The 16873-nt window shown below is 41.6% G+C and overlaps 1 protein-coding gene across 1 annotated transcript; it reads left to right on the top strand.

The window, feature by feature from the left end:
* Window positions 1–3187: 3187 nt before the first annotated feature.
* ANKLE2 (ankyrin repeat and LEM domain containing 2) lies at window positions 3188–16302 on the top strand. Its single transcript, XM_010140880.1, has 12 exons — window positions 3188–3665; window positions 4715–4906; window positions 6174–6367; window positions 7259–7447; window positions 7730–7852; window positions 8242–8308; window positions 8968–9149; window positions 10083–10189; window positions 11019–11212; window positions 12163–12889; window positions 13441–13572; window positions 16065–16302. Exons 1-12 carry the CDS (start codon window positions 3188–3190, stop codon window positions 16300–16302), a joined length of 2823 nt encoding a protein of 940 aa, XP_010139182.1.
* Window positions 16303–16873: the final 571 nt, after the last annotated feature.

Genomic DNA, 16873 nt, shown 5'->3' with positions numbered 1-16873 from the left:
TAGCTGGCGGCTTAATGCTAGAACACACACATACTTTTATGAAAGTTCTCTTTCATTTTTAAGTGAATTTTTGGATTCTTTAAAATTGGTAACATTGCATGCACTATGGAAGAGCTGCACTGTGCCGAAAAAAGTCTGTGCATTTCAGCATGCTGTTGATCAAAAAAATGGTAATAAATTAACTGCTGTGGGATTTCAAACAGCTGTGTGGCTTTGAGGAACCGACCTGCTGCTTCTGACGCGAAGAACAGATGTTGCAGTGAAACATCGCGGGGAGGTGTGTTGGATATCATCTCTTCCACTGAGTGACAGTTGTCATTCCGATAATGCCTTTCCCGTTTCCACAGCAAGCTTGTGCTAACAGGAGATCTTAAACCGGAGATGGATTTCTTCCCTGCTGTTCCATTTGGTCATTTCACTCTGGCTTAGTTGTGCCTGAGTTGTAGCGAAATAAATTCTGTTTCTTACATAGATGAGGAAATAAATTTTAGGCACCAAGTTCTATCAAAAGATAAGATACCAGAGAAATAACTCTTTCACGACATTTTTTACTTAACCACAAGCCAAGAAGAAAGATTTTTTCACATGCATCTGCATATTCCACTTACATGAGTTATACGTGTGTAAGAGTCTGCTCTTCTGCAGAATGATGATGCTGGTTCTGAACCCTCAAAGAGGAGCATTTCCTGGGTTCATACTTTAAGCATTATGTTACGTTGACTCTTCAAAGGGGTTTTCATTGAGTTGTTTCTGCAATAAACTTTCTTACCTCTGAGTTTTCATATTTGTTCCGTTTTTCCAGTTATGATATCTCAAAAAGAAAATCCTTAGCATAGCAAGTTTTGGTAGACTTATAATTGACCTCAGGGCCACATTTTATCCCTTTATTAAAACATAATGGCACCAAATTTCTTTTTAAAAACCCAGAGGATTAAGAATAAATAAGTAAGAAGGTCTTTCTTATCTGTCTTTGCAGTCTTGTGGGCAAATCAGATAATCATAACAGTGAAGTTGCTTGGAGGCTCAGGAATCATAAGGGAGCTGAATACTTTGGGGAGGTAGCTCAGCAGCAGCATCTGGCTTTGCCACGGGTGGTGTTTGGTTTTTTTTTTTCTTAATAGCTAAAATACTTTAATTTCTCTTTGTTTTGGTGAAGTTCCAGTTAATACTTGTGAAATATTCAGAGACTGAGTTATGATCTCTAATCACAGGCTGTTTAAAATCGTACATTGAAAAAAAAAAAAGAAACAACTCTCAAAAGAAATGGCCCTCCAAGAGAACAAGCCTCCAGCTCACAGAACTACCAAGTTGTAATAATACTTGAAAACTTAGAAGTTTGGCATTAATGTCTTCTTCGATAGTATTTCTTATTATTAGAAATGTAGTAGTTTTGAAATCAGACTCCAGTGAAAACTGCTGCATATGTTTGGGTTCGTTTAATGTACAAAATTTGGGTTTTTACCAGCTTAATCCTTGGGTAATGTAAAAAGCAAAATTGTTATGTGTATTTTGTTGATGTATTTTGCGATGCTGCTGTTGGCAATACACAGGGAAAAATAAGAGAGTTTTACTATACTGCAAGTCTGTGATGAAGATGCGGTTTTGGAATTACTTCTGAGTTTGTTACTCTGAGAAAATAAAAACTTCTTAGGATCCAGTGTGTGGTGTGCTGCATCCCTGCTGTGCCAGGGAGCAGCCGTGCACTGTTCAAGCCTCGCATCAGTGTCCCAGACGAAGGCTCTTGCCCATCAGAGTGGATGTTCTGACTCGAGTCAAGGACTGCTTGTGCACCCTGTTCTTGCAGCAGGAGACCTCATAAATTGTAGACGTTTCCGATATTGCTACGTTCATCCACAAATGCGCTTCTGAGATTTACCTGAAAATTACAGATGGTGCTGACTTCATACCTGGGAGGTTGCTTTGTCTCTGATGGGCTAGGGTTAGGAGCTGTGGTGTTTCAGATATAGCATGATTAAAAAATACAAATCAGTTCACATGGAAAAGCTGCAAAGGCGCGTTCAGGTGGTCTTCAGTTTCATAAACCAAGAGTGAAACCTGGAATTGAAAATAAAGAACTAAAAATGCTGTACACACCTATCCAAACCAGTATAACCCACTAACTAGGTGGGCAGCGAAGGAAAGGTCAGTTTAAGGAGGGAGTGAAAGCAAGCTGAAGGAATACGACAGCCCAGTCATTTCTGTCCTAAAGCTGTCCTTTCTGAATAGCGGACAGCAGGAAAAAGTCACAGCCTTTGTGGAGATAGATGGATGCAGCGTGATGAAAAACTTCAGAGCTTCTTATGTTCTTGAGCTGCCCAAATCCTGTATTTTTCAGCCTGTTTTTCACAGCAAGAAATTTGTATTGACATTGTGTTTGTTTTAGTCTCTTCTTGCTGACCAGTGCAGAAGCTCTAAGTGTGGATTACCTGGAGGGATGTGAGCTGGGGGACTTGTGGTATCATACCAGCGAGAAGGATTTTTCTTTGGGAATGGATGAATTCTTCCAGCTCCTGCTCTTTGCGGGAGATGGAAATTTGAAAAGATCAGCTGTTCTTGTCTTCTGGCTGTTTGCTGGGAAACATCATCTTGTGTAAATAGTTCCAGCCTTGCATCATGACCAGAGATAGACTTCCCTGGTTGCTACATCACACTTATGTCTTGCACTTTTGTCAGCTACAAATTCTTATGGAAATAACAGAAATAGCACTGTGCTTAGAGCTGTAGGTGCTGCCTAACCGGAGTCTCTTCTGGAGCCAGCTACTCATCCTGTTCTTGTATTCCGTTACATACACAGATTGTGCCTTTCCTGTCACGAATCAAATATTTCTCAGCCTGTCATAAATTTTCATGCATAAATATTCAGGATTGAATTTTCATTCCAAAAGAAATTTGAAAAGGACAAATGAGAATAAAATTTGTAAGCTGTAAATACTCTTTCGAGTAGTTGTGAGAGAAGAGGAAATAAACTCGTGGTATAAGTCCAATAGCTTAAAAATATTTTTAATTCATTGAGTTGAAAAATACTTTGGCTTCTCTGCAACTGTGATAACCTCTTCAGAATCCAAAAAATTGTTCTGAGACACTTTTCCCCTTTGTTTTGTTACGGCATTCAAATCGCAGGAAAAAAGTTGTGTTGTTCTTTACAGTTTAATCTCTCTTTTTTGCCTTTCCTGTAGGAGAAGTAACAATGGATGCAATATTATCGCGATTGAAGCAGCTCACTGCTGATGAACTTAGAGAAGAAGTTGTAAGAGCAGGACTGAAATGCGGGCCCATTACCTCAACTACAAGGTTTATTTTTGAAAAAAAATTGGCTCAGGCATTATTGGAGGAGCAAGGAGCATTGGAGAAAAAAGGATCTGCTCTGTCAGAGGAGGCTGCTGGAAGCGTTCCGTCTGAGGGCAGCCGGGCAGAAGCACAAAAGGCTTTGAAAACTACACCAGTGAATCACTACAGTCATGGGAGTGTTTCTGAAGATGCAGACTTTGGGTACTGTGTAGGTCTGAACCCTCCAGAAGAAGATGATGTGATGCACGCGAACTGCTCAGCTCCAGTCTCTGGAGCAGGATGCATTGATTCACAAACTAGTACTCGGATGCCGTCCAAGGATCCTCCGCTGTTTTATGGTGTTTGTCCAGTTTATGATGACATATTGGCCAGGAATGGTAAATACTCATTTCATTTATTGCTGATGATAAGCATTTTACAACGATGTCAAAACAGACCGTTTTCTGTTTAGCAGGTGATATGAACACCACTTATTAGTATTTTAAGTGTTGTTTGAAGTTTTGGGTTTTTTTTCTGTAAATAGTATTTATTGGATCTTCTGAGGTAGAGAAACACAGTCATAAGAAATCCCAGGTATTCTGCTGTAATAGTTGATACACGAGCATCCCCTACTCGATGTAGTGCAGATGAGGGAAATTATTTCCTACTGCTACTCTCATACCCATCTTAGGCCTTTAATCTCTCTCAAGAATAAAAAGTAATCCTATAAACAATCTAAAAACTATTCATACTGTCATCAGTTGAAGCTTAAATGATCTGTGCTAACAGATGTAATATTTTCCTTGTTACCTTAATGCCAAATGGTACGTAGAAGCATCAGTCATTCTTTGCATTTTACTGATGACTACTGCAAGAAGGAATTACTAAACTAGCTAGTGGCAGGATTACAGTAGTGCGTAAAGGATCATTTGCTCTGAGACAGTGGTAATTCATTCTTTCTCATAAAAAGGATACTCATATATCTTAATGTGAACAAATTGATGTTAAAGCCAAAGGAGAGGCAGGGAAAGGATTTTGATTAGTATCTAAGGTTCTGTGTCTTAATGTTGTGGCTGCTCCTTCTGAACCAGAGAACATGGAAAGTAATGCAGGATGAGTAAGCTCTGAGTTTGCTTTTCAGGCTGGATGTGAAATACTCGCTTGTTGAAGCTGGCCCATCTATTTTAAAAAAACATTGAGATATTGATGGATACGAACAGCAAAACACCGTACGTGTGTCATCTGACGTTAGCTGGAGCGTGTAAAATTCTCCTACTCAGTTTCTGAGAGAGAAAATTTGAAGGGACTTCTGATTCTTGCGACATGTTTGGTAGAGAAGCACTTTGAGACCAAAGCTGGAAGGACGGCCTGAGAATTTTTGTAATCTGCTTCTAGGACAAATCTGAGATTATTGAAATAACCTAACTTTGATTGTACTTTGTTGCAGAGAAAATACATGTTTATGAAGATAAAAAGGAAGCTCTCCAAGCTGTTAAGATGATTAAGGGTTCCCGTTTCAAAGCTTTTTCAAACAGAGAGGATGCTGAGAAGTTTGCTAAAGGAATCTGTGATTATTTCCCATCTCCAAGCAAGTCCTCTTTATGTTTGTCTCCAGTGAAAATGGGATCGTTTAACAGAGGTAAGTGAGGGTGTTCATCTACGTACAGTAGATGCAATATACAGTCTGTTCATTTTTCATGAGAGAAGAAGCAACAATTTCTTAACGAATAGACTAATAACAAAACATTTCAAAGGATAAAGCATCTTAACAAACTGAAGTCTCCTTAGAGTGGTGGTGTTTAAGCTGTAAACAAGTGTTAGATCCCAGCTCCAACGCTTACTCACCAAATAAAATGACTGTATTTACTGTGTGAACATATAGGACAACCAGCATTGAATTCCATTTGTTCTGTGAAATAAATTAGAAACAGGCAATACAAAGCATATTTTAATTTTTTAATTCAAATCTGGGTTTACTTGTTTACTTCTGTATAAAATGATACTGTTGCTGGAGAAGTCATTCTTACAGTTAATTGATGGCTTTTTTGAGAAAAGCACCAAAGTCTGTGTACAAAGATTAAAAAAAGGAGTGTGTTGGAGACCTGCCATTTCTTTTGTAAAGTTCTGCCACAGAAGTGAATTAGAGCCCCAGGACTTCATGGAAAGGCTGCTCTTTGAGTTTGAGAGTGTAAGGTTTGGCCTTCAGCATACGGTTTGCTATTGTCTGTGTTACGAGAAAGTAAGCTGCTTACTTTTAAAAGCAATTGTCATTGTTTTGCTTCGCATGAATTCTACACTAAAAATGTTGCTGTTCTAAAGCTGAAACGTTGGTAACGGCCTGCATAGATACGCTGCTTAGTAGGCTTTGGCTGTGTTTGGTAGGATTTGATTTTACTCATGGATTTCAGGATTTTCAGGTTTAAAAAGACGCTTACAAAATTGCACAGTGTATGAAAACTGTACTTAATTGTTAAGGAAGTTCGTAAGCTCAGAAATAAAATTATAAACACTGGTGATATTTCACAGTGTTCCCAGTTGCTGGGTTAAAGGGACTGTAGTCACAGAACTGCAAAAGCAGCTTTAATATTCAGAAAATCCTTATCTCACGTTGAATTTTGCTTTTAAGTTTGGATGAAAGCGGATAGGTAATTGTAGATTTTACTAGTCCCGATTAAAGTCTGAAACAGTTTTACAAGATGATTTAAGTCATATTCTTCTCCCTCCCTATTACTAGTTACTAGTAGTTTTAAATGACTTGACATGCCCCCCAATTTTTAATTCCTGTACATTAAAGATGCAAAGTTAATACGTATTGTAGATGCAAAGCTTGTTTTCATGGTCTGGGTATGAAAATAGTGATCACTGAGAAGAAAATATCTATAAACATGTTACTTGTGTTTTGATAGATGGCTTATGCTCCCCTGAGACCGAAACTGCTAATAAGGAGAGAGCCAACAGTTACAAAAGTCCACGTACTCAAGATCTTACTGCTAAACTTCGGAAAACTGTTGAGAAAGGTGATACAGCAACATTTTCAGAACTTATTTGGAGTAACCCTCGCTATCTCATTGGGTCAGGAGACAACCCAACAGTTGTACAGGTAAAAAAAATAAAATAGAAAAATCCATGTTCTGGTTTAGTGGCTTAGCATTGAGGCTTGTTAAGCAGAACTGGAGGGAATGTCGTTTGCTACTCTTCCTTCAAGATATCTTGTTTCCACCAGTCCAAGTTTCTCAGTGTTTATTGATTCTAGCTGAAAGCAGAGAGAATTGTGGCAGTTGTCTGTCTCGTGCAAGTCACCCACCCTGAGGGTTCACGTTGCCCCAGAAGAGCTAAAGAAACTGAGTACGCAGTTCTGAGTTCTGTAGGGGAAGAATAGTTTTATCCAGCAGTAAAAGGATAGTCTTGTCTTCATATAGTATTGATCTCCTCCAAATAATTCCAGTCTTTTTTTAAATGGAATGATTTTAAGGAACGAGAGTGTAGTGCCAAGGCTCTTACTAGGTGGTCCTGCAGCCCTGCTTACCTGGGCACCACCACTGAATTTCAAAACGTGCTCTGCATCTCACGTCCGTGCGTAAGGTACCGTTAGCAGACACTGACAGTCTTAACAAATTACGTCTGTCAGACAGGCTTTGTGAAGTTGTTGAAATTTTTGTATGGAATATATTACAGAAAAAAAAATCTTATATATATATATACACACATACCTATTTTCCTGCTCTTTTTCATACACGAAACTAAAGGAGATGGGAACTTGCTATCTCCTTTTATTATGTAGTATCTTAGTATACCTTCTTAGCCACATTTTTGCACTAGATATAAAAGACTGTGACTAATACAAGAATAATTTCGTCAATTGTAAGAATAACGAGACAAATCTATATAAATGTGGGAACCTTTGTGTTTTCACAGGTAAGTCAGTTAAGTGTATGGGCGTAGGAAAGCTGTTTGGATTGCAGTTCATTCCGGTGTTTCTCTTTTTTTCCAGGAAGGCTGTAGGTACAATGTCATGCATGTTGCTGCCAAGGAGAATCAACCTGGTATCTGCCAGTTACTGCTGGACACGTTGGAAAATCCTGAATTTATGCGGCTCATGTATCCAGATGATAATGATACAATGCTGAAGAATCGCATCCAATATATTGTTGACCTTTACCTTAATACACCAGATAAAATGGTGAGATGTGAATGTTTGGCAGTTCCTTGTACTCTGGAAGCAGCTGGGGAGCGTTAAGGGTGTGTGAGGGAGAAGCAAAGAGAATAGAAAGGGACATTTCTAGTAAAATGAGCTATTCATGAGTTTTGGGGGTTTAGTAGTCATTATTCTACCGTATGGCAGGAAAAGGTCTATTCAGAGCCCTGATAATTAGTCATGGCATTTCTCTCAAAATAAGATACATGGGATCGACTTGATCGTGTTTCAAAGCGCACGTGAATTTTCCCTTTTTCCCCACTGCAGGGATTTGATACTCCGTTGCATTTTGCCTGCAAGTTTGGGAATTTGGACGTTGTTAATGTGCTTACCACACACCCAGCTATTGTGAAAAATCCAAGAAACAAATACGACCAAACGCCAGCAGAAGTAAGTCTCTCCATGTCCACAACAAACCACAAAACGTTAGGCCTAATCAGGATTTTTCAAGTTTAAACATTTACTAACTACTGGAGATAGAAGGCTTGGGGTAAGATACTATGTCATGATTCAAGAGTTAACCTTTGGTATCATTGAAAATATCTTATGGTGCTTGTATCCTGGGAAGAGTTCTCGATTTTACAGTGCGCTGCCTTTTCTGTGCAGTACTCGTTTTCTGGATGTGGATGTGTTCTAGTGGGTTGTTCACTGTGCGTCACGAGTACTGGATGAGATGGGGGGAGGCCAGTAATGCGGCTCATCAGAAAGGGCACACATTGCAACTGATTTGAGATTGGTGTCTTAGCTCTGCTCACAAACAACTAAAATTGTATTTACAGGTAGTTTGTGAAAGAAGCAAGAATAAATCTGCAGAACTGAAAGAAAAAATACGCGAGTACTTGAAAGGTCTGTATTCGGAGTTTTACACGGTATCAGGCCTGTATTTCGGCCCTTTGCTGCCTTCCATTCTGTTTGCTTTCTGTAGCATTCCTGTTCGGAAGTGATGCTACTGTGCAGTGCTGTGAAAACCAGAGAGAAACGCTTAAACCTGGCAAGGAACAGAGCACTTTCTGTCTTTTAAATTACAGGTCAGAACTCTTACTGTGAGGATCACAAGGTTATCCTCGTAGCTCTGTACCATAGGCATGGCCCTTGTTTTATTCAGCAAGCCCGAAGCAGAAAGTTTAATCTAAAAGCAAAGATCTTTAGAAAGTAAGAGATCTATTTGTCACACTGGGGAGCCACATGATTTCTTTGCCGTGGAACTTTTCACTGTTTGATCACACGTGGGTTTAGGCATTTGCAAAAAGAGATTCTGAAATTCGTTGAAGATCCTTAGGGAAGGGCTGTGTGTATCAAGGCAGGTAGTGTTGTGTTTGAGCCTGTATTAAAATTCAGTCTGTAGGCAGGCAATAAACACTGAAAGAGTGAGTTTGGGTTACAAGTAGTTTTGTTAAGAAATAAAGTCAGATGGTTAAGTGCGCGGGTGCGTTGATGTTCTAGGAAGAAGCAGCAGGCTAATGTGACATAAACTTCTTAAGAAAGCTTTGTATTACTTATTTTAGGTCGATACTATGTACCGCTCTTGAGAGCAGAAGACAATTCCTCAGCTCCTGTAATTGGTGCTCCGTGGTCACCCGATCAGACAGACGATAGCCCCCAAAGAGCTTTGTCTAAATACCCTGGCAGCCCCAAGGATCCAGTGTTGTCAGTAACAGCTTTCGCAGGCCCCATGAGCCCCTCAAAGGTAAACAGAGAACTTCCATTCAGGGGGAATACTTAGATACCAGTTAAAAACACCATAAACTTATGGGCATTTCTTTGACTCATTTGTTTAATACGAACATGCTGGAAGTATCATAGCTTTAGAAATAGTGAATAAATAACGTTGGTGACTTTCTGTCATTTAATCCTTGAATTCTTCCAGGACTGAGTTTTACCAAAATGCTGAGTGATTTTTCTTTTGAATGTGCTCATTGGCCAATTTTCTGTTCACCTGACAGAAATGTAAATGTATTTTATACTCTGAAAAATCTTACCGAGGGGTGTAAACAATGCATTACTTTGATTGCCGACAGGTACTTCTGATGTCTTAGTCATTGTTGCTGATTTTTGTCATATAAAGGCATGAAGTTTGGGATTTTAGAAAAACCCATTAGTTTCTTGCCTTTAGCCGTTCAAATGCAAATTTCAAAATATAGTGCAAGAGTATATTCTAATAATTGTAGCAAGTCTGTGGAATTAAATGTATAGCTGCAAAAATAGCGCCTCTGCATTTTAGAAACCAGTGACTTGAGAGGGCATTTGTCGTTAAATCAAATTAAAATAACACGGCAAAGTTGTAAGACATGCCTGTTTTCTGCTGCACGCAAAGTAAACTCAGGCAGGCTTAGTACTTACACGGTTTACTTTAAGATGGTTGTACGTTATGGTCCTTACTCTGCTAATAAGCAGTTACAAGATCAAAGTAACCAGTAAAACTGGGAGGAGTAACTTGAGATCCAGTATGAGATTCTTCATAGCTGGAGTTGAGCAACGCTTGTGGCAGAACTTGATTTGTTTGCGCGTAGACAGCAAAGGGCTCCGTGTCATCTAGAGCTGCAGGCAGCCATTAGCCAGCACTGAGTTCGCTTCATACTGTGCGGCACAGGTATTTTTAATTATTTCTGTTTTCCTAAAGGCTGAAGAGTTTCGCAGACTGTGGAAGACTCCACCTCGAGAGAAAGCTGGCTTCTTCCACAGTGTCAGGAAATCTGATCTGGAGAGAGGCATTGAAAGAGTTGGAAGGTATCTAGAAGAGTATCAGTATAAAGACTTAGCAGTAGAGCAATTAAGAGCAAATTACGTGTGTCGGGGGTACAGTTACTACTCACTGAACAATATCTTAGGGAAGAAGTTACTGGCAGAAATATTTATGGAGTGTATTGTACTTGGATTTTTACTGTATTTTCCCGTGAACAAAACAGCCAAAAATGTGAGATGTGTGAAATTTTAGCTGTTACTGATGGTAGTATAGATTGGCTTTGTCAAACAGTTACCTGCCTGAGTTGTCAGAAGGTCTAAAATAATGCATAGCCTACATTTTCTGTGAAATTGAGGGACTGTTAAAGAACCTGACACTGATGTTCTGCTTTATAAAAGCCGTGTGTTGTGGAATGTGTCCTTGCTGTTAAAATCACTTGTATCAGCAATATATGGAAAAACCAGACTTTGTTAAATGCTGGTTAGATTTCTTTGAAATAACCCCTTACTTCCTCCCACGTTCTCCCACTCCCAAACAGAAAAGGCTGTTGAGTGGAGTATCTTTCAAATAATCCCCACATCAGTGGGGATTTGTCTCTCTCTGATGTCTAGATACAGACAGCTTAAAAGTAGCAATATTTATGGTGCTAACTGTAAGAATAGTAGATTAGATTTGAAAAATAATCTAGAAAAACCCAGATGATGCTGTGTTTGCTAAGGATGTGGCTGTCGCTTGTGCAGACTGCTGGTTGTGTTGCCTAGTTGCATGTTTGTACTCCTATTGATAGCTATTGATAAAATGTGTTCAGAAAAGTTATTGTCAAACTGATACTTATGTCTTCACAAATGATTCGTTTTATTTTATTTATTGCAGGCAGTTAGCTCATGAACTGGGGTTCCCGTGGGTTGAATACTGGGATTTTCTGGGCTGTTTTGTTGATCTGTCTTCCCAGGAGGGGTTGAGAAAAATAGAAGAGTACCTGAGTCATCGGGAAATGAGCGAAAAGGCTCAGCAAGAAACAGGGGAAAATGAAACCTGCAATAGATATAAAACTCCACATCCTTCTGGTAAGAAAAGGGCAAATGCTACAAACAACAGGTTGTACCTGGGGAGAAGAGGGAGAGAAAAGCTTGGTGCCCAGGGGAAGCAGCATTCACCTGTTGTGGTTGCTATTATTAATCTGTTACCCAAAGAGTCTGTTGATAGTATTGAAAAGGTGGCTACCACCACCACGAACGCAGGAGGGTTGGAGCAGGTCTCCTCAGACATGGGTATTTCACAAGAAGTACTGTATTGGACTGTAGCCCCCAAACGACACTGCTGTCAGAAAGCCTCTTACTTTCAGCATGTTTTCACTCAGAGCATTTGGGAACTTGTCTTACAGAATTTTGTAATCCACAGATACAGAATAAATAACTTCTTAAAATAAAAGAGTAATTTTTTACAGTTGAGGGTGAAAGACACCCTGAACAAAACCCAGGGAAGCTTTCATGCCGCCTTAGACCACTGCTTGCCCTGTGTTTATGGAAGGCACACACTAGACCCAAAGCCTTGTGCGCCTTCCTCCTCCTCCCCTGTGTGACGGTAGATCTGAAGGGACTCTGCGACTGGGATAAACCTGCGCTGGCAAGACTGAGAAGGATGGTTGTTGGACTAAACGTGAGCCTTTGTGCTTTGGAAGAGATGAAAACTTCAGCTGTGCTGTATCAGTGACGTTTTCCTGCCCTGTTCTGCTTTATCCTGGCTTTACCCTTTGTTGCTGGATAATGAAGTGAGGAGAGTAGGAAATACAGTTCTCAAATGAGCAGGATATAAAAGGTACAGCGTGAAAAAGAAGTACACCATGATGGTGACAATTTGCACTTGTAGCTTTCGCTAGGTTAGTTCATGTTGATGCTGAAATACTTGGAGAGGGCTTCACCTGATAGAATAAGGCGCAAGATTTTGTGTGTGTTCGTAGCTTGTTTGATTGGTGTTGAAAATTTTTTTTTGTTGTTCTTATTAAAATTGTTTACAGGCAAGAGTAAAAAGTGCTGCAATTCTGTTTCTGTTGGAGCATTTTTGGATGAGGATGATGATGACATGAGCTTAGAAGAAATTAAAAACAGACAAAATGCAGCACGGAATATCAGCCAGCCTCTTGCGTCCAAAGAACCCAGCATCGACGCTCTCGGAGACGCCGAGTGCGATATCTTGTCAATGGAGTGTACAGGAAACATTATCGAAACGTCTGGTCTCCCCAGGCACTATGAAAAGGCGGCTTCTTCCAGCAAAAACGGATTTTGTAATCCCGTGTCCAGTGAAAGGATAATTAGTGACAGAAAGAATTTGCACGATGGAGAAGAATGCCTTGTACCGCCTGTTTCCAGTTTAATGTCAGAATTTGAAAGCCTGTCATTCCAAGAACAAGAACGTGCAGGAGAATCAAATAAAATCACTGAAAAAATGGAGAATGAGAGAATTCTGGCTGAAGGAACAAGTCAAGTGAGAATATCCAAGGACCATCTGGATAAGAGCTGCTGTGCAAATTCACTGGCAAGTGCTTCTGAGCCGAGTGTTACAGGTAAACCTGGAGAGACCAAGTTAAGGACAGAAGACAGAATGCCATTGGAAAAGGAGAGGCTGCCCACGGAATCTGGAATTCAGACTAAGGAGGCCCGGCGACGTCAGGAACTTTCTTCCCAGAAATTTCTTTTGAAGGCTTCACCCACAAATGACAATTCTAAGAAGTTGTTCCTGCTCGGGTAAGAATTGTCTTTTTTAACACTTACTTGGTTTACATGTGCAAAAGCAGATGCTTTTTATGGTATCACTGACAGGCGGGCTGAGGTGATGCGGTACCGAGCAACACCAGTTGCAGTCCGCCTTGAACGATCGTTTTGAAGTGCCTCAGTGCTGTACAGTATCCGGGCAGTTCTCTGGCCGTGCCCTCAATACTGTCCCTCCAGCAGAAGGAAGGGAACTCTCTGCCTCCACACCGGTTCAGTTATTTGCTGTTCACCACTCCTGACGGGCTTGTGACTTCATGATGGGCCTGGCTTAGATTAACCAAGTGTTTACTGCTCTCTCGGGATGTCCTCAGATCGGATGTTCGGAAGCTCTGTTTTATGAGACTCCTCTGTAATAATGGACCGACATTTATGTGCGGGCCTGCTGGACGAAGTGCGTGGAGACGCTGTGTTTATAGAGGAGCAGCGGCACTTTGTTTGCTTCATGAAAAATAAATGGTTTGGAGTTGGGATGTTTTATTGCCTGAACAAATCCATAGTTCTCTTTTCATCTGTTTATGTTCTAGGGAGCAGCCCTCGAAGCTGGATGGTGATGTCTTGGCAGCTATAGAAGGAGTAGAGATTGAGCCACAGAAATACCCACTCATTTACAAATGGAAACACGCGGTGCAGTCGTACTCTTCATCTGACAGGCAAAGGTATTTCTGCAAATTCAGGCAAATGAGTTGAAATTACATTTTTGGCAGGTCAGCTGCAGAACAGCGTGAATAGCTACAGCGGCAGGCCTTGGTGCTCACAAAAACCTTGGTTTAAATATTGGGCTGTATGAACTGTGGGTGTGTTTCTGAAATGGATCGCCAAGCTTTCGGCTGGCGTCTGTCAGTAAGGAGGGTTTACCGGTGCGGGGTCAAATTCCTTCCGTGACTGCAGCTCGGTGTCCTCGGGGTGTCCGTACAGACCAGTCAGTCAGAGAATGAAGGTCTCAAGAATGTGTTTTGCAGGCGGCAAATGTCTCGGTTTGCTGATCCTTTAGTCCCTGGATCCTCCACTGGTGGTTGTGATGAGAGTGGATAGTTCCTCCAGGGGGTGGATGCACTGCAAGGATGTTGTAGTGCTCGGAGGTGCTTGGGTTGTGCAGAGGGAGCTTAACGTGATCTTGGTACCTTCAGGCATCTTTTTGTTACTGGTTTTATTGTTACCCTCTACTGCCCCAGCCCAAAGGAACTGTTAGTGTGAACCGTGGTGTGTGTTTTCAGAGAGAATGTCACGTGTTGCCACACAAACAGTGGATGCAGACGACGTTTGTTGGGCTGCCTGACTACATGTTACTCCGTTCATACGTTTTATTTTGAATGCTGTTGCCTTTGGGGACCCACAGTGGCAGTTTTCATCCAAGTGGCTTCTTTGGGTAATTATATTAATGTGAAGACATATTTCCACTGTGACAGACATTGGTCCCAATACTGAGGAGTCCCTTGCTTGGACAGTCAACAATTTCTGTGGTCACGATGCAGCTCTCAGGGGAGGAACAGGTGACCCAGTGCCACACAGTGGTTTGGGAAGGGGGCAGGAGCCGACAGCCGTCAAGCGGCATGTAGTGATTTCTCGTGTCCTCATGTTTCCTCTAGCTGTCTTAAATGCATGAAATTCCACTTCTTAGGAGAACCGTTTCCACTAAGCGGGTCTCAATTTAGGAATTAAACATTAATTTTTCCGAACATGCTTTAAAGACAGATCCTTTAAAGCTCTGTCAGAGCTTGTGACAGTGTTAAACAATACAGTTGGCTGGTTTTATTGGCCCTGAAACTCGGAGTAGGAGCTGGGACCCAGCAGCTGCGAAACGCAGCTGTGCGGAGTTAGCGGGACTGGAGCAGGAGGAACGCTGTGGAACGAGGTGGAACAGCCTGTGAGGGGGCGGAGAGGTGCGCAGGTGGGGAGCGGAAGGAGAGAGGCTGCTCGGTGCTGGGGAGAGGAGCAGCCTTCTGCTGTATCTCCAACAGGGCACTGCAGTGGGGCTCTCGGGGTCAGTTTTAGAAGAAACACGAAGCTCACGCAGATTTTTCTGTGATTTCAAGTAGAAACAGGGAAGTCTTTTACATACCTGACTGATACGGTGACTGTGTGCTGCTTCACTTTGCGAAGTTAAATTCTCTCATCCCCTGATTTTTGTGATTAATGTTTTCGAAAGAAACAGGGTAATCGGCAGGCTTTTTTCATTCTTACTCCACTGTGTGAAAGGCCCAAGGCCGCCTAAAGTGCTAGAATTTCACAGAGGCTTTTTAAGTGCAATCACTGTTGTATCACGTAAGTAACACTGATCCCTGTCGCTATTTGACAGTGGTGTCTCAGCCTCCTCAGTTCTGCAGTGCTGCCTCTGCCAGAAGCAGAGCAGGGACGCACCAGATCACTTTGTTCTCAGTATGTAGGATTTTGACTGCAGAAATCAGACCTAACCATACAGACACCAGTAGGTCTGTCAGAAGAAGATGGTTTTCCAGTTGTTTTAGGTGAGCTGTGTGAATGCGCATCTTTCTTAGCTGGGGGTGGGTGGGCTTGGTGTTTGTTTATTTGTTTATTACACCCTTATAAAATGTCTTCCTTCTAGTGGCTAATCTCAAAAAATTGCCTGACATACATATGAAAGAATGAACAGATGCTAGAGTCAACCTGTAGTTGTTCTACCTTGCTTAAGATGTAGAGAAAAGGTTTTTTCTTTACAGAAAAGGGTTTTAACTTAACAAAGGAAATACTTTGCTTTCAAAGACATTTTAGATTCTAGTTCCCACTGATTTAAGAAAAAAATCTGGTACTCACTATATGGAAAAATTATATTCCTTCTGCGGCATCCAGACACAAAGGATTATTTTTGAAAAGGAAGGGGGAAGTCCTGCTCAGCCACAGCCATGGCTGGGCACTCTCCAGCGTCAGGTCAGCTTTGAGCTTGATGCCCTTTTCTAATGGGGCCATTGACTGGAATTGCCCGGGGGCGGCACCCGCTGCTTTTCTTCATGGCACTTTGGAGCAAATGACATCTTAGTGTCAAGGTGCCGTGTCTGCCCACAAATACACAGTGCTCTCACTGCTGCTTCTCGCGGGTTACGCTGTTCTCTGCCGGTGCGTTACTTCTCAGCTCTGCTCTCTCTATTGCAGTGTCTTAACAAAATGCAAAATGACTCTTTGTTTCTTTCAGTTGGCCAAGTCCAGCACTGAAGGCAAGACTCAAGTCCCAAGCCATCACTACTGGCCTTCCAAATGCTTCAGTGTATCCTAATTCAGGAAGAAATAGTCCCGTAACAGGGAGTCCAGGAAAATACACCACTGCCACCTCATTCTCTCCGGACCCCGGGAGTCCTGGGCGCTACAGTCCAGCTTCTGTCAACCACGCTCTGTTAAAACTGCGTTACTTTTCAGAGCCTCCTGCCCACTAAGATACGATGCACCTGTCTGGGACTTCAATTATATTTTGACTGATACAGGAAAAAACTATGGTGTTACTAAAGTGACATGAGGCTTGTACTTGGCTATTTATTTTTCCTCAATTGAGGACAACTGATGCTAAAAACCCCCAGAATATATGTCTTTATGCCATATACAAGATAGAGTCCTGGTGATAACGCGGGAAGTTAGTGACAGTTGGTGCAGTTGTCCAGTAGCTAAAAATTAACCCCTGTAAAGCAGTGAGCTGAACCTTTGCTTAGGAGTGGTGGCACTTTACTATCACCAGTTGTGGTGATTGTAATGAACGTGTTAGCCCCCAACTGCATTTCTTTTGCTTGGGTAGTCTGGAGGCGGCAGAAATCTTAGGAGAGGACATAGAGGGCACGAAGTAAAATGTTCTTCCACTTGCAGGGGGAATACTCAAAATAAATGAAAAGCTTAAAACAACCCCCTTTTGCAGTGCCGAGTACGAATGTGACTCGCTGTGCACGGACAGAGTCAGCGTCTGCGGCCCGCACTCGGGTCCTGACTGTGGAATACACACGTGTGCACACACACACA

This window comes from Buceros rhinoceros, unplaced genomic scaffold, assembly GCF_000710305.1.
Source record: "Buceros rhinoceros silvestris isolate BGI_N320 unplaced genomic scaffold, ASM71030v1 scaffold43367, whole genome shotgun sequence".
NCBI classification, from domain to species: Eukaryota; Metazoa; Chordata; class Aves; order Bucerotiformes; family Bucerotidae; genus Buceros; species Buceros rhinoceros.
The sequence above is the reverse complement of the archived record's forward strand: the minus strand, read 5'-3'. Positions and strand labels throughout refer to the sequence as shown.